Here is a 26,513-nt window from a genome sequence, read left to right as displayed (position 1 = left end):
CCTTGTCCCTGGCCCCGAACCGCTCCAGGAAGCGCTGTGGCCCCTGGTGGGGGCGCTGAGCTCCGCATGCGTTGCCCTCGCCGCGCCTCCAGGTACCTCCCCTAAAGCTCGCGTTGGCCGCGGCTCCCCATTCCTGGCTAACGAGGGCTGCGGGGGGGGGAGGGTGCCTGGGGGCAAGGGTGCCACAGAAGGCCATCCCTGAGGGGCTGGATCCGGCCCATGGGCCGTAGTTTGCCCACCCTTGAACTTAGAGCCATTGTGGGGGATCGGAGGGTAAGAAGTCTTAAACTCTGTTACACGTGTGTGACAATATGCCCATGCTTCGGTCTCCTTTCACCTGGGTTAGTGATGGTGTTAGCGAAGACCTCTCTTAACAAAGCTGCGCAAACTTGTTCCCTGCTGTGTTCCTCCCCATGTGTCAGATCCACCTCTTAGCATCTGAAGGCGGTTCAGTCTCCACAGTCCATTTGGTCCATTGTCCTTCTGCAGAGACTGCCCACTGGGGAGCTGATGAGTGCCAGTTGCTGTAGTGATTTTGTGATGTGGACACCTGTCTGTTCTGAACTGGATTGAGAACCATCATCTGTCTTCACATGGGCCACCCAACACCTGCCAGATGATAACAGCTTTTGGCTGGATTTGAATCATCCTTTGAAAAGAGCGAAGAATAAGTTCTGTTAGGGCCTGTGTCTCCGAGGCGAATGGAGAACCCCGTTGACAGTTCTGTTCTCTCATTTTACAGAGACTGAAGGCCAGCCTGACGCACCAGGTTTCTTCCTCCCTGAATGGCAGCAGCATGGTTGTGGGGTCAGCAAGCACGATGGTGACCTCACGTCCAGAGCAGGGTCAGATACTTCTCCAGCACCCAGATGCACCTTCTCCAGCTCAGCCACAGGTCTGCTCCTTCTTAATCTTCGAAGATATGATGGCTTAAAGCAGTGGTTCTCAAACTTTTGTACTGGTGACCCCTTTCACCTAGCAAGCCTCTGAGTGCGACCCCCTCCCTATAAATTAAAACACATTTTTGTATATTTAACACCATTATAAATGCTGGAGGCAAAGCAGGATTTGGGGTGGAGACTGACAGCTCATGACCCCCCATGTAATAACCTCATGACCCCCGGAGGGGTCCCAGCCCCCCGTTTGAGAGCCCCTGGCTTAAAGTGATGATGGAGGAAACAAAGATACTGGGAGTTCTAGTCTGTTAGGAAAAGGGGTGGGGAATAACCTCATGAATCTGTCACTCTCTGCTCAGACCTATATGCTTTCCAGTGTGCAGAGCTGTGGGGTTTTGAGGTGGGTTTTTGGGGGGTTGGGGTTTAATGTGTGTGAAACAGAAACTACAAAAAGGAGTGTTACCATCACTGTCAAACAGTCCAAGTTAGGCTTAGGCAACAGGCACAGTTACTTGATGTGTTCTGGAGTTTAGAAAGAGTGTTTAGTCTGAATAGTCCTCTTTCCTTTTTAATTACTAGGGTTAAACACTCCCCACTTGCTCCTGCCAGCTAACCAAATGCCAGCCTTCCATCAGAATTGCCACCTGCTCCATCAGTTAGACAGGCTTCCAAAAGTTTAATATCCATATGCTGTCTGACAGTGAGTAGTGAAGTGTAACTGCTCTCTCACATTGTAGCTGTGTGATTATAGAGCCGATGCAATAGTGCTGGGAGGACTGAGTCTGGGGTGATTTGTCCTTGTTGGTTTTTCCTTTGTTCCCTCAGAATACAGCAGGAGAGTGCAGTGTTACAGAATCCACTCTTAAATGCCTGTAAGACTTTGTACAATGATGTTCGAGCACAGCTGAAGATTGGCTGTGTTACACAAAAGCCCGTATTCCCTTGCAGTAGTGTCGTGTATATCTGTAAAGATGGCTCTGTTGAGTTGTTTCCCTCTCACGTTGTAACCTGTGGTAAATTCCAACAATATGAAGCTGAATAGTCCTTTTTAAAAAAAAAAAACAAAAAACTTTTTTTTGACTGAGGCAGATGCTAGGGGCTGAATTCTAGTGCTGGTGGAAGTAAGGATTAAACCAGACGTGCTCCGCAGGCTTCTCCCTCACAGCTCCTCCCTGACCCCAGTTCCAGCCAGCATTGCCTCCTGCTCATCCATGATACTAACTCCTCTCTTCACCCTCTCACCCTCCCTGCTGTTCTACTCTTGAGGCAAATTGCGGTAGTGACTTTGTGATGTGGTCAAATATCTACTGAAAATCAGACTGAGGCCAATCAACTTCTTTCCACTTAATCACGTGAGGTGGGATTTAAACTGTAGTCTTGCTAGAAAAGTGAGCATATTTAATCCACTGCAAGAAATACCGTCTGGTTCCTTTCCAAAACCCATAATATTCTAATATCTACCACTTGACTGGAGAGCTCCACTGTATGTTAAAAATATTCAAATTATCCTGACATTGACATAGTAGCTCAGAACTGAAACTTCATTGTGCATCTAGTACATATTGTCCATCCATCAACACATGTCACACGATTCGGTGCTTGGGAGGAAGGATAAGGTGCAGGACTGAGAATCAGGGAAGCTGGGTCTCCATCACAGACTCCCAGTGTGACCCTAAGCAAGTCATTTAATCTCTCTCCCTCACTTTCCCTGTCTGTAGAATAAGTCTCAAGAAATCTGTTTGGACCTAATTCATTAATGTCCGTAAAGTACCTTGAGAACACTGGAAGCTGCTCTGGAAAAACAGTGTTTTTTAGTTTCAGAATCAGCAGCTGACAGATCCTACATCCTGACTCTCCAAGCCAATTGGAATTTGCTCTGGACTCAGTACAATCAGTGTGGATAACTGTCTGGTTTAATCAAGTGTGTGTTTGTTTCATTAGTTCTCTTCTTTTTGCCCTAACTCCAGGTTTCCCCTGCTCAGCCCACACCTAGCACTGGTGGCCGGCGAAGACGCACGATGGATGAAGACCCGGATGAGCGCAGGCAGCGTTTCCTGGAGCGGAACCGTGCTGCAGCCTCTCGTTGCCGTCAGAAACGCAAACTGTGGGTGTCTTCCCTGGAAAAGAAAGCAGAGGAGCTCACGACGCAGAACATCCAGCTGAGTGTGAGTATGTAACCACGGAGGCCGAGCCCATCTGCTTGGCTGCATTGCGGCCTCCACTCCAAGGAGGACGTTTTTACCGTGGTACAGAGGCACTGTGTGCTCTAGTGGTAGTCTTTAGTCTGTGAGAAACCAGAATCAAGTGGCTAGGAATGTTGCAGGGTTTTTTTGTAACATGTTTATTTTTTCTGTGCTTGATCCGCAAAGACTTGTGTATGTGCTTCTGGCAATGGAAACCAGTATTTGTAAAGGACCATCAAATCCTGGATAAGCCAAAGGTGTAAGAAAAGGAGCAGGTGGAATTTCATATCACCATTTCCAACCCCCTCTGCTGCATACAATACATAAGAGCTGCACACCCGGTCTTGCCCTGAAAAGGTTGAAGGGGGTAAGGGAGAATCCAGCATTGTGCCCAGCCGCTCATCCTCTCAAGACTGCACCCTGGGACATTCAGCTGCTCCAGCCACAGAAGATAGGTGCCGGAACAGTGCAAAGGCACCAGGAAGCTGCTGTATCCTAGCTGAAACTCCCCCGCCCCAGCTTGGGAAGAGCTGTCAACTGGCACAAAGTCAGTGTAACTGGCTTCTGCTCTGTTCTCTGCCGCTTGGGACTGGAACCCTAGGCAAGCAAAGAGGGAGCTGCAGCTGAGGCCCAGGGCAGTTCCGATTCTCCTTGAAAATCGGGGAGCTCTAACTAGCTCCCTAACAGCCTCTCTCCTGCTGTGCCAAGCAGAACTATGCATAATTCCCTTCCCGTCGCAATTAGTCCCCTTGTTAATGCTCTCAGCAGACAGACCAAGGACGGAAAGGATTCTGAAGACTGAACTCACGTCCGGTGTGGGCTGTTTTCCCCCACTGGCTTTCAGTGACTCATGCAGTGTGCTTCAGTAGCACTAATTATGATATCTTCATTCTCTTTGTCACGCTGTCTGGAGTGGCTCAAAACTGTGAGTGCCTGCCACAAAGCAGACTGTCAGAAATAGGGCAGATACCACCAGCTTGGGGTATGTTCTATAATTAGATTTCACCAAACCAGTAACCAGGGGGGCTAAGGGCCCAATTCGAACCAGTTTTTTTTTCATGACAGGGGTAATGATATATATAAAAAAAAAAAAAAAAAAAAACAAAAACACATGGGCACTCACGGGCGGTGCCGGAGTCTTTGGCGGGTCAGGTCCTCCTCTTCCAGGTAGCACTGTCACACTGAAGGACGCGCCGCCCGCGAAAGACCAGAGAGAGAGAGACAGCGACCCACTGCGTCGCTGAAGACCCGCGGCGCTGCCAGGAAAAAAAAAAAAAAAAGGTCTAGCCAGGAAGGGAAGGGGGGAGGGGCGGGGGGCCCTCTTAGGGCGAGGCCCCCCTGGGGAATTGGTGGAATTGGCCTAAAGCTGGCCCTGACAGTAACTAACGTGAACTCCTTGATCACTCTACCAGTCTTACCATGGAGTCACAGACCAACTTAGAGTGTCCGGACTATTTTGCCACCCAGACAAATGGAACATTGTGATAATGGTCGCTTAAACCAAAAATCACACCACATCAGGTTGCTCCAGTCCCAAGAGACCAGCCACTTACCCCAGATCTTACGCCAAAGACAACCCTGGCACTGGCAACCAGTAGTAAATTAACTAAAGGTTTATTAGCTAAGCAAAAAGAAAGAGTTATTGAGAGATTAAAGCAGGTAAAATATCTGTCCAGGGGAATCACAGTTTGTAACTCCGAAGGGTGGCAGCGATACAGTGAACTGCCAGGTTCCCAAAAGTCTTTCCAGGGTACCTCGATTGTCTCTGGGGGTTTCTGCTTTATATCTGGTACACTTCCCTGCCAGAGTCCAAAGATGCAGGAACTTACTTTGAATCCCTTCTTATAGCTTCTCACAGAAAACAAGCGGTCAGTCTCTCTTCCCACGTGGGCTTTTCCTTTGATGACAGCGAGTGAGGAATGCACTTTTGAGTCTCAGACCTCCAGTCTTCGCACACAGTGGCCATGTGCTTTGTAATTAGCACTTTTTCTGATAAAGTCCTTCATTAGCATTCCACAAGGCTTCTTTGATGTCTGATGAGTTATTTAGTTACAACAGTATTTACAATGTAAATGTTTGATGTTGCATCATAAGAGGATACAGATGAGAGAAAACAATGCACTTAACATCCCATTAGTTTTATGAAGTTTAAACACCCCAAACACGTATACATTTAACAATCGCTTTGATCTATACTAATACATAAGTGAATTGGCCTGAATACACTCTGACATGACCTGGTTTGCCAGCATCATGCTTGTCACAAGGTAATTGTAGAAACTGTTTTCCTAGCCAAGTTCAAAGTGCAGTTGACTGGGTTTTTCAGATACAGGGGGACAAATGTTAAGCACATCTCAAATTTCAATTACAAACATGCGCTCTGAAGTTTTCAGGGGGAAAATTTTCAACTAATGGCTGAGAGTTAACCTGAAGTTTTTGAAAGCATGAACGTTTTTTGTTTCGCTGTTGAAAGGGATGGAATTGGCTTCAGAATGGATCACTGCTTGCACCTTAATCGTGGGGAGGTGACAGAAAGGAAGGATGGCCTATTGGTTACTGTGCAAACCTGGGACCTGGATTCAATTTCCTCCTCTGCTACAGACTTTTTGTTGTGACCTTGGGCACATCACTTAGTCTCTCGGTGTCTCAGTTCACCACCTATTAAATGGGAGCCATAGTAAGTACTTTAGATGGCTAGATGTAGGTCTGAGCAACCTTCACCCGAGTATATAACAGGCTGACACCTACAGACTCCTCCTTATTAAAGGTAAGAGTAGCTGTCGTGTTCTGAACAACTTGAGGTGGGCCTTGGGGTCCTGTTTTGTTGCCGGTATTGCCCTTGATATACCAAAGAAGAGACGTCCCTGGTATGGTTTTACTCTGTATAGCTGCTCACGGTCAGTTCCCATTAATGGTCATCTTAGAAAGATTGTTTGGCCTTCAGAGAGAGATGCCACTTCAATTTTTAGCTTTCCATCAGGGTCAACAAAATATTGCATTGACTCTTATTGTTAGCATTTCTTCCATTGGTGGTGGTGGTGGCAGGCACATACAGACTAATTTACATCTGGAACTTGGGATTTCTCGGTAAAGTACAGGTCTGTAAGAGGACAACCTTGCAAAGCGCGTTTTGTATGCACACTCACTCAAACACACACAACTTTTTATTAAGGTGTTAATTTGTGATGACCAGAGACTGTAGACCTCAAATGACGCAAGAGTTTGGTGGTAAACTTTGACGCATCTACATGTTAGTATTCTGCCATTGCTAAGAGATATTATTCCAAACACTTATGATCCCTATAAATGTTGTTTTCTTTACCTCAGAATGAAGTTACACTACTGAGGAATGAAGTTGCTCAACTTAAACAGCTACTGTTGGCTCACAAGGACTGCCCAGTCACTGCACTACAGAAAAAAACACAGGGGTATCTTGGTGAGTTGTGACTTTTCCAGTCGGCACTGTACCTTAGGGTACATCTGAGTAGAATTATGTGAACTTAGGGTTCCTGAAGGATGCTAGATTGACAGCCCTGTGGGCTGGTGTCCTCTCTGCAGAACCAGGTAAAGCACAAGCAGTGGCAGTGCAGGCTTCTCCCATGCTGTACCTGGCCAAATGTGCCTTATCCCTGCACTGAAGCAAGCCACGTATAGGTGGTGACAGGGGAGTTCCGCCCTGGGTTTCTCTGATGTTCCCAACAAGATCTCCAATTAGTGTCAGTTGTTGTGGTGGTTCTTATGATGTGGGCCCTTGTCCATTAGAAGCTGGACTTAGAACAGACAACTCACTTTGTGTAGGAACAATAATACTGGTAACATTCTGTCACTACCAATTTTGCTCCAAGACATTGTATAGCAGGCGATTAGCATCATGCTGATGACGGCAGTGTAAACGCTTTGATAATATAACGTATTTTTCCTTTTGTCAGTATGTGTCCCTGTAGCATGAAATATTCTACATGCATCCATCACTCAAACTCCCGTTTCTCCCATGAATCTGGTCCAGTGTTGCCCCGAACACTAGGTGTCCTCCTTTATACTGCTCAGTGTTGGAAATGAACGCTGCTGTTTTAAGTGCAGGTGCAGTCGAAAAGTCCAGACTATATAAACGATCTCACGGGGTTCCATATTCATGTTCTCTGCAATTCACATCAAACTGGTTCAGTTTACAAGTAAGAAGACGTCTTTGTTTTAAACTGCCTGCCAGTAGAGAGACATGGTGGGTGAGGTAGCATCTTGTAATGGACCAGCTTCTGTTAATGAGAGAGACAAGCTTTCAAGCGTACACAGAGCTCTTCTTCACGTCTGGAAAACATACTCAGTGTTACAGCTAAATACAAGGTGGAACAGATTGTTTAGCATAAGGAGTTAGCACATATTTCAAGGGGACCGTTCAAGGTGAAGTGGCCCGTTACCAGCCCTCCAGTCATAGGGAGTCTTAGTTCTCGCGATGACTGGAAGGGTGTTAGCAAGCCTCTTCTCCTTGAATGGATCATCTGTTCCATCTTGAGGGCATGTCTACACTACAAAATTAAATTGACCAAAATTACGTTGACGTACAGCCACCGCAAATCGCTTTTGCATGTCCACACTATGCTCCTTGTGTCAGGGTGTGTGTGTCCTCACTAGCGGCGCTTGCACTGATGCTGAGAGCAGTGCATCATGGGTCGCTATCCCACTATGCAACTCGCCACCATGTGGAACAGGGTGTTTTGGGAAGGGCTTGCAAAGCCTCATGGGGCAATCGAGTTGCGCTGGGATGACTGGTAACATGGTTTCAACATCCCATGATAAGAGTTTCCTCCATCCCATGATATCTGCATCCCACAATGTTTCACGCCTCTTTTCAAAAGCCCCACAAACCTGCACATCCGCTATCTCTGTGAGAAGCATGGATCCTGCACTGCTTTTCAGCATTGTGCTGACCATTATGAACACAATGCACCTGATCCTTCAGTATTTTCAGAGCCGCCAGAGGAGCTGCGAGGGATATGACGATGCCTTGCAGGCTGCCTTGCTGACGGACAAAGAAAGAAACAATTCAAGGTTGTTGGCATTCACCAAGCCGTTGCCAGATGGTGGAGCGCTGGTTCTGGGCCCAAGAAACAAGCACCGGTTTGGGATGATGAGCAGTGACTGCAAAGCTTTCAGGTGCTCAAGGCCACATTCATGGAATTGTGTCCCCAGCCCTCCAGCGCAGCTACATTAAATGAGAGCCACGTTCACAGTGGAGAAGAAAGTAGCGATTGCTGTATGGAAGCTGGTCACACCCGATTCAGTCGGGAATCAATTTGGAGTTGGAAAATTTTAGCTAGCTCACTCTTGAGCGTAACAGAGGCTGTCAGGGAAGAGGTTCTGCAAGCGTCCGGCTGCAGACCGGGTCCGTAGGCTACTAGCCTGTGTGCTGCAATGGTGCCTGCTGAAGTATTTGCTTACTGGTGTGGGAAAGCGTCCTGCCGGGATAGAAGAAATAAGGCAGCCTTCCCCAGAAGCCTTCGGCTGAGGATTTCAGACTCCCTCCAGGAAAGTTTCCTCGAGTTCTCTGTGCAGGATTCACAGGACATCCCAGTGCATGTAAACAAACTGTTCCGCAGGGCCCCCTCTGCCTAGCTGTCCAGGGGAATGAGAAGCAGAGAGGAACTCTGCCTCTATTGGTTGTTTCACTACCTCTTCTAGCCTGCTTAAAAAATAGTAAATGAACAGATGGGTCTCTGCAATATCAAAGCAAACGGCTTACTTACCAGAGGTTCCTTCCCTGCTTCAGGCTCACCAGTGCTGGAGAGTAGAGACCGGCTCGACTGCTCTGGTGTCAGAAAGAGGTCCTGGCTTTCCATGCCACCGAATCCCCAGTCGTCTGTCCCCTATATTCCTCCTCCTCGTCCAACACCTCACTGTGCACTGCGGGGGGCCTTTGATTCCAGCTTCCTGAAAGTATCCACGGGGATCTGGGGGATGGTGGGGTCTTCTACAAGGATAGCAGGCAACTCCTTGTAGAAGCGGTGTGTCTGCGGCTCCACTCCAGAGTGACTCTTTGCCTTCCGGTAGGCCTGTTGCAGCTCCTTGATTTTCACGCAGCATTGCTGCATGTCCCTGTTTGTAGCCCTTCTCCCCCATGCCCTCAGTGATCTGCTCATAGATATCGATGTTTCCATGGCTGGATTGGCGCTGTGTTTCCACAGACTCAGGAGATCCATCACTTCCTGTGTACTCCAGGCAGGAGCGCGTTTGCTGTGCAGAGCCGGCATGGTCCGTTGGGCAGTTGCTAGGTGAGCACTCCATGCCAAGCAAACAGAAAATGGAATTTAAAATTTGTGGAGCTTTAAAAGAGGAGGAGCATGTACCTGCCTGCCTGGCCGCTGCACAGCGGAGTTCAAAATAGTGACAGAAGCTGTCACAATGGGGCATTGTGGGACACCTCTTGGAGGCCACTAACGTTGACGTAAGTAATGCAGCGTGTGTTTTCACTGCTTCGACCTAAGCACTCCGCCTCTCGGTGGAGGTGCGGTTATTAGGTCAACGTAGCAGGCGAGTTGCATCGTCTGGAGCAACGGTTTAGTGTTGAGACTCGCAGAGTTAGGCACGCCCAGCCCAGACTCATGTGCTCCATGCTTCTGTGGCCCCAACCCCTCAGGAGCCAGCAGATTGGCTGCCCTGGCCCATGGAGGTGGGGCTGGAAGATTCCTCCCAGAGCCAACACCTGGGGCAGCCTTCCCACCTTCACAGTGTGCCTCCCTCCCTCCCCCCTCCCCCCCCCCCGTGTCAGCTAGTCCCAGTTGTCTCTGAGAATAGACCAGGCCTGAGTAAGTTTTCCAGACCAGAAGAAGAGCTCTGCGGAAGCTCAAAAGCTTGTGACTCTTACCAACAGAAATGGGTCCAATAAAAAAACCTGACTTCACCTGTCTTGTCTCTCTAATGTCCTGGGACCGACATGGCTACAACCATATGGCTTGCTCCACAGTAATCAGCCTGGGATCTAAAAAGCTAACTGGGTTTTCTGCCTCTTACATTTTCCCCACTAACAAAGATTTTGTACTCCTGGAATTTGTCTGACGGCTCATTGATGATGCTGAAGGCAGAGGGGCTCTGGCTGGCTATCCCCTAGCTACATCGGCTTGTGTCAGCCTTGTGAGAGTTGGAACCTTGTTTGGGTCGGTAAAATAAGATGGAGGGTGCACAGATCAAATAGGAGAAGTAAGAAGATGCCGTGCCTCCATAGTCACACTTCTGACTCCCATCCCATTCTGAATCTCCAAAGCATTCCCCTCTGACGAAATGGAACACTCATATCTCCCTTGCAGGTCCCTGGCATAGCCAGTTTATTTTCAGTCATTATAGTGACTCACAGCTTGAGTAATGTGGTCATGAAATTCATCCCTATCCCCCAGCCTTTGCAGACAGGTGTTCTCTGTGTATAATGCAACATGATTTTTCCTGTTAACTTCCAGAGTTTACAGTTCCTATTTTTATTCCTCAGTCTGTCTACTCCAGTAATAGGAATTCATCACACATCTGAATAATAAAAATGAAATTCACATCTCCCTACCCTATCGCCCTCCTCCCTGGCTGCCTCTTTTATTATAAAGATTTATGACTAAGCATGTCCTTAAACAAAAATGCCAGAGTCCCTTGATGGAATTACAGCTGCCTTATGTACAGTTGGGTTGTTTTATTTGTAATACCTTGTAAATCTCCTTTTTGGGATGCCAAACTCTTCTGTTGCTCTGCTTGACCCTCCCTCCTCACCCCCAAATCACTTTTGAAATCTGCGGTGCTAGCTGTATCTTTTGATATGGTAGCTGTGTCCTAGCCAGCACCTCACTTATGAGGGTGAGATGAAATGAGTTTGGGGAAGGGATACAGAGCAACGTGAAAGGACCTAGTGGCAATCTGGATCTTAAAACACTCCCAGCTGTGCACAATGAGGCTGTAATTTCTTCGCTGGTTTCTGGTGACATGGGCTTTACGCGCTTGGTGTGTTACAGGAATCCCGTGTATCCAGCCATAGGTCAATACTTGCTGCTTCAGAGGATGAGAACCACATCCTCTCCATAATTCATCTAACTAGCTGTGCAGGAGGGAATTTCCTCTGGACTTAGGCAGATAATGAATGAGCTTATACCCTCTCAAAGCATGAAGTTTGATCACCCTTACTGTAGCATGAAAGCAGTCACAAATCATCCTTTTTGTCTAGCACCCCTGCCCAGGTTAAGGTCAGGCTTGACAAAGCCCTGGCTGGGATGATTTAGTTGGGAATTGGTCCTGCTTTGAGCAGGGGGTTGGACTAGATGACCTCCTGAGGTCCCTTCCAACCCTGAGATTCTATGATTCTATGACACAGTGGGAGAGAATACAAAGTTTGGACAAACTAATCTCTGTTGACCATTATACGACTGCAGAAGAAGCTTGCTGGCTTTGTCTTGTCCTCGCTTCATTGTTCACAGCTTCAAGTTACAGAAAAGTTTAGTGAGCAAGTGGTTTGCAATGAGGTCTAACTGATTTTAATGTTCTAGAGATCCATAAAGAGTAAACCAGAGAATTTATATAAAATTCCGAAAAACTGCTGTAACGGGTATGCTGTCAGCTTGTGGAAGGGTTTCTGTTACATACCTCTCTGTGTGTTCACCCAACAGATGGTAAGGACTCCGAAGGAACTGTTCAGTCTCTGGGCTAAATGGCCTCGAACCAAGTCCTATACCAGGAAACAACATGTAGGAAAGTACATTTATTATAATGAGGACATAGCTGTATTATAGGAAAGTTAAGCTAGATCTATTGTCTGTGCTTTGATCTTGGCACCTTTTTGCTAAAGTTCTCTTTCTGACTTGAGGTTCTTTAAAATTCCCCCTACTGCTTTTTGTATTTAAATGGGGTGGCCTAGCCAGATCCTAGTTTCGATCATTGTTTTCTGAAGCCTTAGATTGTCCCTGCTTTTTTCAAGCGGCTTTTATTCTTTTTTACGTCCTGTCCTAGGTAGTTGTGTTAGAATTGGTGCATGCTGTTAACAGCTGCTGCACCCCTTCTAGGTGGATGCATATCAATGCTGGGTTAAGTGGTTCCTGCGTATGGATCGGTGTATCCATTCCCAAAGTGCTTTGGGATCAGGCAGGTTGAAAGGCCTCCATGTAAAAGTAAAGCATAGTGTCTGATTAACTCTCTCATCATCCAGGGATGCTTGGTAGAGTTGGTCTCACTTTCCACAGCCCAGTCTTGATGTCAGTAGCATCATGATGGGTTCCATTTCAATTACTATTTCTTTTTCTTTTTGAAAACAGAAAGCCCAAAGGAGAGCTCTGAGCCTACCGGTTCCCCTGCTCCTGTCATCCAGCACAGCTCCGTGACAGCATCCCCCAACGAGCTCAACGTCCGCTCTGCAGCTGAAGCTGTTGCCACTTCGGTCCTCACTCAGATGGCAAGCCAAAGGACAGAACTGAGCATGCCCGTACAGTGGCACGTCATTATGGCTCCACAGTCTCAGTCTGCTGGCAGATGATGTCACAAACCACGTGACAAAGAACTAACCCATAAGAACTTGCAGACCGAGAGACTGATCATAGCTAAGTCCCTGCTTAATGGGGGCAGATATGGATTTTTTTTTTAAGTGAGTTAAGGGCAGCTATGGAAGCTTCTTTATACTGCATATCTTATACAGATCCTGGCCCAAAACCATTGTCATGTGATCACCTGTCCATACAGGATGGCTTCAGATTGAGGGATTTCTTGATCCCTTAGTGATGATCAATCAACTTGCAAAATCATCAGAACACAAAGAGCCTCATTTGAATGCATCTTGAAAGGCTCATTTTCAGGTATCAGTTACGTTAACACTAAAGCTCCCCTGGCTTGTGGTTTCTCTTGGCATTATTGCTATTTTAAGTTTCACCTGTTAGCAGAGGAAAGTAGCTGTTGGGAGGCTGTGACATTTACTGGTGCTGTCACTTTATTTTTAACAGCTTGCTGCTTCCAATCATCTGTTTCCCCATCACTGCTCTAGCTGACCTGAAATGTTGCACCTTGGCACAAGAATACTGGCCGAGTTTTCCACTCGGGCTAGTGAGATTCAAAAGGCTGAGGATAATGGGCTTCCTAACTCCATGGGTTTAACTTCCCTGACACCAAAGCTTTCTGGTTCTGAAGCAAGCCTGGCACCTCTAATTCACATGCAATTAACCATCATTGACTGCTGTAACTTGTGGGGTTTTTAAGTATGTGTTCGCAGTCACTGGTGCAGCAGTAGGAACTGTGACCATTTCATGTGCTTCTCTCTTAATTGACACCATAGCTGCTAATGATGCAAGTACCTTCTTCAGAAAAGGGCCTGCTTATAAATCTTCCATACAACAGTAAAGCAGCACCAAGCTGCGGTCTGCCAGGAAAAGCTGCTCTGTGTGATGCATGAAAGGATGAGCTGGGGCAGATGGATATAATGCGAGTCCTGGAATTAACCGGCTACAAAATCCACTACCCATCTCAACAAGTCACGAATTTAACAAACAAACCCCGCACGTGTCAAAGGATTGTCTCCCGTACATTTAACCTGATGACATTATAAAGTGGTGGCCTTAAACGAAGGGAGGTGGACGCATATCCCGCTTGCCCGGCCTTTTACCTCTTTTAATGGTTTTCTTCTGCTCCTGGTAGTGGTATATCTATTGCTTTTCCTCAAGAGCAAATGTAGTCCTTTTAGAGCTTCCAGGTTCATGGGGTAGATTTAAAACCAGCCGTGACATTTTAAAGGCACTTGGAATTGTCTGCTTATTGCCAAAGTGAGTGTGTGTGTGTGCGTGTGTGTGTGTGTACTTTCTTTAGGTTGTCATTGACCTTTTGCTTGCTGGGTAGTAGTTGTAGATTTGAATTTGTATTTTGGGAGCCGGAAAGGGGTGCTGTGTGAATTTGTGCTACAGCAAACCCATCAGTCGATGAAACTCTCAGCACTTCATCTTTCTTGCCTTCTTTAAAGACACTTTTCCTTCAGTTGAGCTCGTCGATGTCTTCACCCTGAGCTTCCAGACCACCTCAAATCGCACTTGCCACTTTTGACCCGAGTTAGTTTGGCTGAGTCAGTAGTTTGGCTCATCTAGACTTGGAATATTTGCCAGGGACAGCAATACCCAAAGCAAAATCTGAGCATGTAGAATTTGACCCACCCACCCCTAGATACAGGAAAATTCCATTTATTTCTTTTTTAATTAGGGGTCTCCTCTCCCCCTTTTCTCCCTCAGGTTTCTCCAGGCCTCTCTGCCATATTCTCTAATGTATTTCATGGTCCTAGTTGTCTCTTAATACACTGCCACCATGTGTTTGTCTCACTCTGTCGCACACACTCTCACACACAATCATTCCTGAGATTTTGTGTTTCTTTGCCCTCTCAAGACTCTGGAGCTAGCAGCTCTTGCATCTCTGTTTAGAACCTGTGTGTAGTTACTGCAAGAGGCATTCCAGATCAGGCACTTCATTTTTTTCCATTAAAGTTGTTTATATAGAGAATTTTCATATAGGAAAGTGCTTTGAGTATAACTGTCCCAACAGGGTCTCTGTTTCCTTGATGACAAAGAGCTATACCATCAGCAGGGTTTTCAGGATCTTGTGAGGATAATGCAACCAAGGAAATGGTTTATAAAGTCGAACGGCCTGATTGGACAAGACACGGGGCCTTTATTTGGCTAAGAATCCAAGACAGAAAGGGCTCATGGCCATGTTGTCAGAGGTCTAATACGACAGCAGGGAATCTGTTTGTCACTATGACTAGTTTAGTCTCTTGCAGACACTTCACTGTCTTGTAAGGAATAGGGTGCTTAGCTCTGACAGATTCATTAGAATAGCTGGATTCATATGTGTGGTTCAAGAGGCCCAAACAGCATTGACATGATAACTGAACATACTCCACTTCCAGCCTTCAGGCAAACATTAGTGTCTCAAAGCTAGTGGATGTTTAACAAGAGGTAAGAGAAGCCCATTTTAACACCAGCACCAGTGCATGTTGAGACAGCACCACTGGGTAAATACTGCCTATCGATAGCCTTAGCACATGCATAAAGCAGCCTTCAAATACCTTCAGTTGTTAAGAGGCTGGCAGCTCAAGGATACAGCTGCACAATAGACTGTACAAGGGGATGGGGTGGTAAGTACAGCTTGAGTTGGACAAGTGTGAAAGGCTTTAACTGAAAGTGAATTTGCTTTGGTGCTCCCAAACCGTATTAATTTCCATGGAGACTTGTACAAGGGACCATTTTTTTGGTCTGTGGCAAGCAACACGCATGTGCACGTATGTGTGTTTGCACAGCTATCTTGGAATCGTTTCTTTCCTTCTTCCTGCTCCTCGAACTTAGTCGGGACTGAAACAATACCATGTGACTTAGGTGACCAGTCACGTTTCAAACAGGGAGTAGTCAAAGGCATAGTAGAACGGAATAGCTTCCCAGCACCGCATAAGCTGGAGTGGATTTGTGTGACGAGTTTGAAAGCTTCAGATTGCAAACAGACTTGTAAAAATCAGTCCATTGAGCAAAAACGGACAATTTTTTTTTTTGAACGGATTCTGTTCTAAATAGGACACTCTGCTACAGTCACGACTAAGGGTCTGTCTAAAGCTAGCTCAGGTAGACTAGCCCATGCACGGCTTTTGCTGTGTAGACAGACCCTAAATTGCTGATTCTTTTCTTCCCAGCACCCGTCTTTGTAATGGGAGGGGCTTAAGAGGTTCAGAAAACAGGGAGATGCTTGAAGTGGAAAAACACAAGTGTCAGTGTAATGGACTCTGGTCCCTGCTCGCTGCTGGCCCCTTGTGGTCAGTTGTGGTGGTGTAAGATCCTCCATCTTAATTCGTCCTTCCTAGGACTTCTTCCCGTAAGTTCAAAACAGGCTTTGTATTGCAAAACAGCCCTTTTTTCAACAGAAAATCCCCCAAATAAGGAAAAAACCTCAGGCCTCTGGTCCCATTCTTGTTCCTTCTTAAAAGGACCAGTCATCCAGACACACAGCAACCCAGTCAAGGGTATTTCCCACATGCCTCCATTTCTGACAGTCTGAACTGTGGGGTTGCTTCTCCCTGGGGTCTGGAGGCAGACTAAGGGATTTGGCCACATTCAGGTAGCTATGGGTAATGGGTGATTTTGCTGTAGATTCTGACTCAAGGGGTTTGAGTGAGCAGGAGAAAGCAGAAGAATTATAGGTACTATAGTCTTTAGTCACTACAGCTGTAAGTACAGCAACCATCGTATTCGTTACCAAAATGGTGTTTAACTGATTGAGAGGTGTGTGAACTTGCTCCCTGGGACAGTACAGCATTAGTGTAAAATCTGGCTGCTTTTTGCTCTCCTTACTTAACCACTGGGGATCAAAAATTGCACAAGTCTGCGATCTGTTTGTTGCTACCAGGTCCTGCCAGAAAACTACAGCTGGCCAGACAGAGCAGTGACTATCAGGGGCTGAGACTTCATGCCCTACTGGGTGCTAGAAACATACAGTGTACCCAGGGAATATTTCCTGCCCTGACAAATCACCAGATACCAGACCTTAAAATCTTGTCCTTCTGATTACCATCTTGTGCCCCACCCACTTCAGTTCTGACATGGTTTGTGTGTATGCTCTGCTGAACGTACAGAGCTATAAACTAATGCTTTCTACCATCTGGAAGCAGCCGGGAATTCCATCTTTCAGATAGTGTGTAAAGCATTAATCTTTATGGGGGTTCATGGGCAGCTACTAAACATCCAGCCAGAACTGGAAGTTTAGAGGCGGGGAAAGCAAGATGATGATTTGTGTGACATGATTTTAAATGTACACTGTCAAGTTAAATCACATTTCAGTCTGACAATTTTTACCTCCTCTTTATAGGCGTTGCCTAAGATTGCTAGCAGTTGGAGATAAAAAATAATTTTGTAAATTTTTCCCCCTTGTTTATTTACTCTGCATATTTAGCAATATCTTAGTCGGGTTTCAGTATTTCTCCTCTGTCACTTAGTCAGTTCCCCTGTATGTTTGAGTCATTAGTGTGTTAAAGGGAGAAACATCTTGGAAAAATAGGAAAATGTGCCTGTAAAACTGCAAAAGTTGGCAGGAGTGCTCAGGAGACATGTAGACCAGAAACTGCTTTTAATGGTAATTGTCTGGATTTCAAGCTGACTGTTTCCCCTTGAAGTGTATTTCACTGAACGTGCAAAAACAATGTTCAGTGTTTAAAATACCTGTATGTATTTAAATAGAAAACTCAGTAGTTTCACAGAAGAGGTGGAAGTGAGTTTAATCTCCGGCTGTTTTTCTGTCTCCCAGCAGAGTCTGAGCATGTCTGAGTCCCAGGTTGCTGAAGACAAACAGTTTATCTTTCTGTGTTCAAAATAGGCACATGGGCATGAAATGTTCTCCAACTTCCTTCATGGGGCCTAGGGAGCTCCTTGGTAATGACCTTAGCACTCAGATGTCCTCTCTGACTTCCCTGGACGAAGGAAATGCAGCGAGGAGACAAAAGTCTAATTTTGACACCTTTGAGATGTTCTGCAGAACAAACTCAAGATAGCAAACGTATTGAAAATAACTTCAGTACTTTAGGTAACACCTGTATTTCTAGGTCCAATATCTTAGAACTTGCTACTTCTGGAAATACTGGCAGGAGCAGTACAAATGCTGTCAGGACCAGTAACTCCATCCTCCATCTCCCTCAGCACGGTTCCTGGATCAGTGATCAGAATAAAACATATTCTGTTCCTACTCAGTGTCCATTTCAACTAAGGCCTGCCACTGAATGAATGTATTGCTAGAGCAGCTCCAGATTTGGTGGTTCCCCACAATTACGTAGCTAGCTTAATAGTCTACAAAATAGCTTAGCTTTCACTGACAAGCTGATCTTTGCCTGGCCTTATTAAAAAGGACAGATTTAGAAGAAGTAAACAGGAGTTTCAGACGTGTAAATGTCAGAGATCCCCTTCATTATCGGGCACACACCTGCCTGGTACTACCTTGTGAAAAGCAATCATGGCTGTGCAAAATGTTTTAAATAGGTTAAAGGTTTTTTTGAAAGTATTTCATTTTAATCTCCCCAATCCTGGTTTTAATATCAGCCCTTCCCTTCTCTCCCAAGTCCCTTGCTGTGAGCTAGCCTGAAATGTAAATAGGCTGGGAGCTGCTTCCCATCCATTTTGAAGCAGAGGAGAACATTCTACATAGATGTGTCTATCCCACTTCACGTAGAGAGCCTGATCCTCGGAGATGCCAAGAGCACTCCTCTCCCATTGAAACCAGGAAGAGCTATGGCTGCTAAATATCTTGCAGGAAGCATCACTGGATTGAGGCCCATAAGGAAGAGATGCTACCAAAGAGCCCTACTAGCTCCAGTAACTTGTGGCAAAATCCTTCGCTGTTTTCTTACCAAAATGAAGCGGTGCGGTGCATTGCATGCAGACAGCACTTCCTGAGCCGCTCTTGCCTCATAGGAAGGATGTCCATCTGCGAGTCGTCTGTCAAGCAAACGAGTAATTGTGCTTTTAATTAGATTAGTCACCTGTATGGGAGTTATCAGGGCGGTAACCTAGGGAGAGGATGGGCTCTGGAGAGTTGCAACAGATGCAAAAAAACCCAGAAGATAACATTATCGGATTTCAGATTTGTTGGTTTCAATGGACAACCACTTCAGTGCTAAGATTTGAATTTTAGGGGCCCTGTTTTTCCACTGGGGCCTCATTTAATTGCCACTGCATGGGTTTGCTCATGCAAATAGACTGGCCGTGCTCGAGTAAATAAATACTGCAGACCTAGAGGTGGCCCGTGTGAAGTTCTGTCCTGTAGCCAAGCAGCGATTCCAGCCCCTGAGGAGCATTTATATCATGAGGAATATAATTCACTGACTGAGTGTGTGTTTAGAACAATTATGAAACCAGTTGCTAGGTTATTCCTTTAAATCACCAGCTTTTCCGTAATTGCATCTTTTCCTAGAGATGATTTCCTGTTAATCTGTGTGTAAAATTACTGATCGCTGTGCAGGCAGTCCTGCCTTCTTGGTCATTGGTTGTGGCTTTGTGATCATCCTTGAGGGTTGTACATGTTGGGAATTTCCTTCCAGATCTATACATGGCGGGGGCTCTTATTTTATCCCATTTTCCTGTGCTGGTGCAGCCACCCACATAAAGGCTGCGTATCCTCATGGACTTGTTCGGTGACAGCTGCTTTTTCAACCTAGAGTGAAGAACTTTTTTTAGAAAGCAAAACCTTAGGTTCCTGAATAGGTGGCAGTATCCACAGAGGGCTCGAAATCCATGTAGTCCGCAGACTTGCTGCGCATAGGAATCCGTGTGTCCTCCTAATCCCTGGGCTTTTCAGGCAGCCTTCTCAATATCATCGTACGGCTCGGAGTTAGCTAAAGTGAGTTTCCCTGGCCATCCCTGTTGCTTTAGAAGATCTTTAGCGATTAGTTGTCTTAGGCCAAAGGGGGCCATGACTAATGGCATTTTCAATTAATTGACTGCCCACACCTACTTTTCATGAAAATGGCTCCTCCTGGGAACAACACAGAATGGGTGGGAGGGATAGCTCAGTGGTTTGAGCATTGGCCTGCTAAACTCAGGGTTGTGAGTTCAATCCTTGAATCCCCACTTAGGGATCTGGGGCAAAAATCAGTACTTGGTCCTGCTAGTGAAGGCAGGGGGCTGGACTCAATGACCTTTCAAGGTCCCTTCCAGTTCTAGGAGATTGGTATATCTCCTATTATTATTATCTTAATGTTTTGTGATCTTTGGCTCTTATGTGTGGCCTACTTCACAGTGGGAAAATGATCCCCTTCTGGCTTATTTCTCGAGGCCAGGAAAAATATTAGAGTGTTCAAAAGTACATTTAAGTTCTTACTGAGCAAGGACTAAGCACTAGTGATAGGATCATACTCATTCAGAGCGGTGTTTTTTAATCAGTTAGTGTTTACCACGGTTATAATAGAAAAAAGTAATTTATTATTTAATTAGAGGCAATTATGATAGACGTGCATTTCTTTCCCTACAACATCAGAATGTCGAACCCCATGACATTCTCAGCAAGAATCTAGCCTGGACCCTCAGGGGCTCATAGCAGAGAGAAACTAATTTTCTCCTTTTGTTTTCCCATCCAATTAAGACTAAAAAGATCGGATCCCTCTGTATATCTCTTGAATTCCACTGTTGCTTTTTGATAAAATTAGGTGTGGAGGAGGATCTCAACCAAAGCATTAGTGTTGCCTCTTCCTTGTCGCTGTGGCTTGACAACACCCTGATTGGTACAAAATAAAAATTTAAAAAAATCTAAAGTAAACAACAAAACAAAACGGGGCTTCTGACAGTCAGCTCTTGGATGTGAGAGCAGCTGGCACTAATTCCTTCCCTTCGTTGTAACTTTTCTCTCACCTTTGTCATGGCCTGCTATATTTTTACAGTACACACACCTGGGGTAGTTAGCATGACCAGATGCCCTGATTTTATAGGGACAGTCCAGATTTTTGGATCTCTTTCTTATCTAGGCTCCTATTACCCCCCACCCCCTGTCCCGATTTTTCACATTTGCTGTCTGGTCACCCAAGGGGTAGTAATCTTGTACTCAAAAGCTCTTGTTACTATTAGGGTTGAGCATTAATGGTCGTGAAACGACTAGCACCTTTAAGAGCTCATCTGACAGAATTGTGGTGCCTTTGCTTTAAGATTTCTTCTGGTTGCCAGCCAAAAGAGATGCGAGTTCGCTGGGAAGAGGGGTGGGTTGGAGGACCAGGCAGGGCTGGGTTATGAAATTTAGTAAGTTCTGTGCTCTGTGGGTCTGCAGCCAAGTACAAAGAAAAATCCCCACTTTTCAGCTCAGCTCCGGTCCTTTGGCTCCTGTATTAGCAAGTTCAGGGCAATAACTGGGAGGTCTTGACTCATCAACACTATGCTGGTGAAGGAGCTAATTTCCTAGTATTTTTGACTTAAATGTATCTTCCAGATTGTGCTGCAGTTCCCTGGGAGCAGGAGCACTTTGCTGGCCTCATTCCAAGAGGCAATTTAGTGTAGGTTCTCGGTGGACTAGGGAACTGCATGGTGAGAAAGCTGTGGGTTTTGTGGGTTAACCTCTGTGATTGTGGAACTCTGGCCGCGTGGAGTAGCCTATTTTGTAACTGATTTTTTTTTTCTCAAAGATCCGCCGTCTCCGTGGGAGAGGAGGGGAGAATGGAGTTCGCTTTTGTGTTATAAAACCAGGTGGGCCTCTTACCCAGTTTTACAGTCGGTGGATACAGTACACAGGACTCCTGTGACTTGATTAGAGGACACAGTGAGCCCAGGATGCTCCTGAATCCTCTAGTCCCGTGCTGTAACCACTAGTCAGTGGGATTTTCCACTTTGCTGGGGGTGCTGTTAACCGCCCCATTAAGCAGGTGCTTGATTCCTGCCCTGAGCTGACTGCTGTCATCCACCTCCAATCCAGAGTTCTTAAATTCCTGCCACCCCCACTCCATGACCTGAACCACTTTCTTTTAAGCTTTTCTCCAGCAGGAGATCTAGGATAATGTTTCTGCATTAAACATACATTTTCTATTTACGAGAAGCGGTACCAGGAGAACTCAGGATAGGAGAGTCCTGAGGCAGGATGGGTAGTTATGTGAAGCGTTTCCTTTTTCCACCCATAACCCATTGTTTACCCAAATGAGATGTAAGGAACTCTCTAAGCCAACCCACCCGCTCATGTGCGTTTCTTAGGCATTAGACACAAGCCTTAGACTCCTGTTGACAGTCTGGCCTAGCTTCAGACAAGAAACATTTGAAAACATACGTGTCCTTAACATCAAACGTTCTGAGCTCTGTTCTGAATCTCGAAGCTGCGGCTTTAGAGCAGGTTTTGCATTTGTCAGAACAAGTTCTCCTTTGCGCCGCTCGAATCCTTGTCCATTCATACAGCCCGTGTATCCATATCCCCTCAATTCCAGGCATCTGGATAAAAGGATAGCCTGAGGGATGTAGGGTGGGGGTGTTCCTTTTACAGCCCATATTGACAAAGGGGAGTGAGGTCATAGTTTTTTATTCGACCAATATCTGTCGGTGAGGAAGACAAGCTTTCCAGCTACACCAAGCTCTTCTTCAGGTCTGCGGTATCGCTCACCGACAGAAGTTGGTCCAGTAAAAGATATTCCCTCACCCACCTTACCTCTCATGGCCTGGGACCGACCCGGCGACAACGACAAAGGTTCGATTAAGCAGGCCTGGCATTGGACTCACCTGTGAGATTTGCTTATTGGCAGGCTTACAGGCTAGACATCAGTCCCCTTGAAACGTAATCATATAGCGTTACCTAGTGCACCTTGGTTGCAGCCCCAGTTATGCGCGACACAAATGAAGGGGTCCTTTATTTTGTATTGTGTCTGATTGGTTAAATTCCAGCCCCAGCAGTAGAGGTATAAGGTGCTTCTGGGTCAGAGACAGACGAATGTGCAGCAAGGTGTCAGCAGTGTTAGAGGTTTCATTGAGGTTTGGAGCTCTGGTGGCTCTAAATCCACATTTCCAGTTGGGACCTTGGTGCCTTGGCTGTTTCTGGCTGCTGCTTTGGTGCCCTCTACTGTAATCTGTCGCACTGTACAGGCTGAGGCCTTGGATTGTCGACCCTGCGTGTGGAAGGGCTACTTTGTTCAATGTAACAGCTGGCACCGATGCATAGAATTTCACTTTGATTCTAGTCTCCTTAGTCAGGGCTGTGCCCTGGGCACTTCCGGTTTGGCACCTTCGTTCAGGTGTCTTGATTTCCAGTTTTGGTGCTATTTCTGAAACACAGGAGGGCTTCGCATACCAGAAACCTTGATTTCTCTCCTCCCACCCCCTTGCCTCAAGCACCCAGGTGGGATGTTATAAAGCAACAAGGAGAGAAGGGTTGTTGCCCTGTTTGAACAAAATCCCCTCTTCCTCCTAAAGCCAGTCTCCATCTGGGCATTTTATACCATGCTCCTCACCTGTTTTTCAATCTGATCTTTGAGACGCTTCTCTGCTGACTTTAAAGGTGCTAATGACTTGGAAGGGTCTAGAGACGCTGCTGTCTGTACCCTGTGGAATCTAGCACAAACACACCCACGGCGCTGTAACGAGAAGCTGCCTTTGTTCAGCTGGGTTTGTCCCCCGTGAGCCCTTTTCTCCTATTAAGCATTGTGTGCTGTATACTGCAGGACTGAATCATTATCGTTGTGTTAAAAGTCCCGTCCCGGGAGTGCTGTAGAGTTCTGGCTCGCCATACGTTATGCATTTGTTGTGCTGTATTGCTTTTATTTTGGGAGGGGGTGGGGGACACAGGAGAAGGCGCTGCGGATGCTTTTGGGGTGGGGCAGATTCCCGGCGCACCCTGGATCTGTTAGCGGCCGCGGCTGCACAAAGCCAGCACCTTCTGTCTCGAAGGAGACTGTTATAATTGCAGAAAAGAGTTAAGGGAAGGGTATGTTGTAGGTAGCCATAGGTTCCACCTAAGGCACGGGGAGGGGAGGATGGCGTGCTAGAAATGGGAACTCATCTCCCACCCGGCATGGTCTGTTACAGATGGTACCTGACCAAGATAGGGGCTAGATGCTTGTTAGCTTTTTCTCCGGAACTCCAGGCTGATGCCAATAGTGGAGCCGGTTTCCGTTGCGCTGAGGTTTCTTAGGCAGTCAGGCAGGGAGCCACACTCTGACCCCAAACTTGGCCCTGGTCTACACTACAGACTTGGGTTGACGCAAGGCAGCTTACATTGACCTAACCCTGTAAGCATCTACCCTAAAATGCAGGTCCCGCCGATGTAACTCGCCCACTACGCCGACTTAATATCTCCACTTCCATGAGTGGCGTAGCGCTTAGACCGATGCAGTGTCCATGGAGACATTGTGTTGCTTCCATCGGCGGTTGCCGCCTTGCAGAAGCCACCCCACAACGCCCCACACTGACAGTTAAATCGGTGCGAGCGCTCCTGGTGAGGATGCGCACTGCTGACACAAGCAGCGTAGTGTGGATGTGCAAAAGCAGTGTAATTACTGCGGTGGCTGTAAGGCGAAGTACCTTAGGACAAATTAATTTTGTAGTGTAGACTTGCCCTTGGCATCTTTCAATCCTAATGGATTGGGAAAGGAATCACTTAATGAGTAATGGGAAGTAACGGTCCACCTGCCCCCTCAGGCTCCAGGACCTGTTAATCACTCCCTTCCTGTGAGCCTTTACGAGACCACCACTTGCTGCTTTTGCCATTTGCCACACAGCACTGAGCTGCCGAAGCAACTCCATGATACTTGACAGTCACAAGAAGCCTTTGTTGTTTGTTTGTTTTTTAAAGGGCTGAGCCAGTTGACAGAGGTTGGCTGCAGTGGGGAAAATCCACTTGTGGGTTAAAATGGGGATGTTAATTTTTAACTTGTTGAGAGATGGAGGCCGCAAGTTTTTATGGATCTGGAAAACTGGGGGATATGGATTTGGCCCACTGGAGATCAGGGTAACCCAGATCCCTCCAAGTTCTACACTGCCCAGAGACAGAGTTTTCGTTTGAGCCCAACTCACTGAGGGACCTTCAGCCTCTGAAATAACATGGTAGCGATTTCACCTTTAAATCTGCTCCACTAGCTCTGCTCTAAAATTCAGTCAATCTTAAAACGTTTCACATAAATGAGGCAGGCCCCGCCCTGGCCTCTGCTCCCCTCTCTCTTCTGCTGCAGATGGACGGAGTGTTTTAGCCCAGGCCAAAGCTGCTCCGTTGCCTTGGAAGAGAGAGCAGGTTATTTCTGATTCCTCCAGTAGCCTTGATTCTCATTAGCAACCCCCGGGCCTTCAAGCGGACGGGTGTCGTGTGCAAGGCCTGCAAGACAGGTGACCTCTCCCTTCCGTCTCTGGGCTAGAGGCATCACGAAAGGAACAACCTTTGTCCACGGGCTCCTGCCAGTTGTCCTGGGTGCTCTGTGGGAGCAGGACGGCAGCTCTTTGACACACGGCCTTCCAGGTCGAACAAAGTCTTGCTCTCTCCCCCACACCTCACAGCAGCCGCCCAAGGAACCAGGTCCTGGGGTTTGCCTTCCCCCAGCACAAAGAACCAGTCTTCATTTGCATGGGACTGCAGTGGTGGAAGAATCCACCTGACACCTGCCCTTCAACCAATAGCTGGCTGTTTTATATGGAGAGCTTTTACGATCAATAATGGAAGAAAATAAAAAAAAAAACCCACAAAAATAAATCCCTGAAAAGCTTAACCACAAGGGTGTAGTATCTCTATAAAAGAAAATACCTATCTATGAATATATATAGAAATATATCGACATATATCAACTTTCCTGAATGGACGCGCAATTCCTTATGCAATGAAATTGTTTTTAGATGTATCCAAACCTGGACTCCCCGACCCTCCCTCCCTGCTACAGGTTTGTTGTACAATTCTTGACTTGCTCTGCCTTTCGCAACAAAACTCGCGGAGGTGCAGGCAGGTCGCACTAGCAAATAAAAAAATGTTCTTCACCGAAGTGCTCCTGTGAGCAGGTCCTCACAATTTAGCATTAGCCTGTGCCATGGATTCCCATGGACCTGTGTGTCCGCAGGGGCGGAGGAGAGTCGTGGCACGGCCCTGTGTTGTATTTTGCTGTTTAAAAACAAAATCCTGGCACTTATCAATTTGTTCCTTCAGCCACTGTTCTTACCAAACATATAATGTGCCTTTTATTTATGCTGCAAATATAACATTAAAATATTAACAAGGATAAGCTCTCTGCCGTGTGAGTCCGTTACAAGAAAATCCCAACAGGCATACACAGTGGGGGGATCTTCGCTGTGTAGACATTTCACTCTCTCTCTCCCCTGGTAGTCTATCTGTTGCGTTTTTCCCATGTGTTTCATCACAGGCCTGGTGTTTGTGAGCAGGCAGAAGGTTGAGCAGATAACCCCTTTCCACACCAGAGGCAGCTGCTCCCAGAATAGCAGGCCACCTGGAGTAGGGTCACAGCATCTATTCCACCCTGCCTTGTCCAGAAGTGTCTGACCCGGACGGAGAGACCTGTGATCCCTGCACATTCCACTAGCTCAATAGTATCAGCCTGGGTCAGTACTCGGATGGGAGGCCGTCTGAAAGCACCCAGGTGCTGTCCAAAATGGTGTTGCTGCCCCTACAAGGGGGCATTCCTTCCTGTGAATTGACACCCAGTACTCTGTGGCATGCTCAGCAGCTGGAAGCGGCTAACGGGGAAGTCAGAGGAACCGGACTGAACTCCGTTTTGGTGCTCCACGGGCTAATGCCCTAAGGGAAGACGCTTGGTTGGTTGATTTTTTTGCTGAGAGGTCAGTTTTAGCCCTGACCTCTTAACGGCAGAAGGGCCGGGCTGACCAACTTCACAGCTGTGTTTGTAAGACAAGGTGAAATACTGCGTGATTGTTACACGCTCCGGGCGGCCTGTACCGCTCCGGGCAAGCCCTAGGTTAGATTGCTGCTGCGGGCGGCTCCATTTCCTCTGCGGTTGTGGCATTCGGTAGATGGC

The 26,513-nt window shown here is 46.7% G+C and overlaps 1 protein-coding gene across 6 annotated transcripts in view; it reads left to right on the top strand.

The window, feature by feature from the left end:
* The window catches only part of LOC120391009 (cyclic AMP-dependent transcription factor ATF-7), a 119,463-nt gene extending 93,726 nt beyond the window's left edge, over positions 1 to 25,737 (top strand). For 4 of the 6 annotated variants that reach the window (XM_039514180.1, XM_039514177.1, XM_039514179.1 and 1 more), the window contains 4 exons: positions 743 to 895; positions 2,864 to 3,061; positions 6,407 to 6,515; positions 12,352 to 18,213. In XM_039514180.1, the coding sequence (XP_039370114.1) occupies positions 743 to 895; positions 2,864 to 3,061; positions 6,407 to 6,515; positions 12,352 to 12,569 (678 nt within the window). In that variant the 3' untranslated portion in view covers positions 12,570 to 18,213. Of the gene's footprint in view, positions 1 to 742; positions 896 to 2,863; positions 3,062 to 6,406; positions 6,516 to 11,709; positions 11,792 to 12,351; positions 18,214 to 24,713 lie in introns of those variants that run through there. The other 2 variants (XR_005591196.1, XM_039514181.1) reach the window with 2 other exon arrangements.
* Positions 25,738 to 26,513: the final 776 nt, after the last annotated feature.

Source organism: Mauremys reevesii, linkage group 25, assembly GCF_016161935.1.
Source record: "Mauremys reevesii isolate NIE-2019 linkage group 25, ASM1616193v1, whole genome shotgun sequence".
Lineage (NCBI taxonomy): Eukaryota > Metazoa > Chordata > Testudines > Geoemydidae > Mauremys > Mauremys reevesii.
The sequence above is the reverse complement of the archived record's forward strand: the minus strand, read 5'-3'. Positions and strand labels throughout refer to the sequence as shown.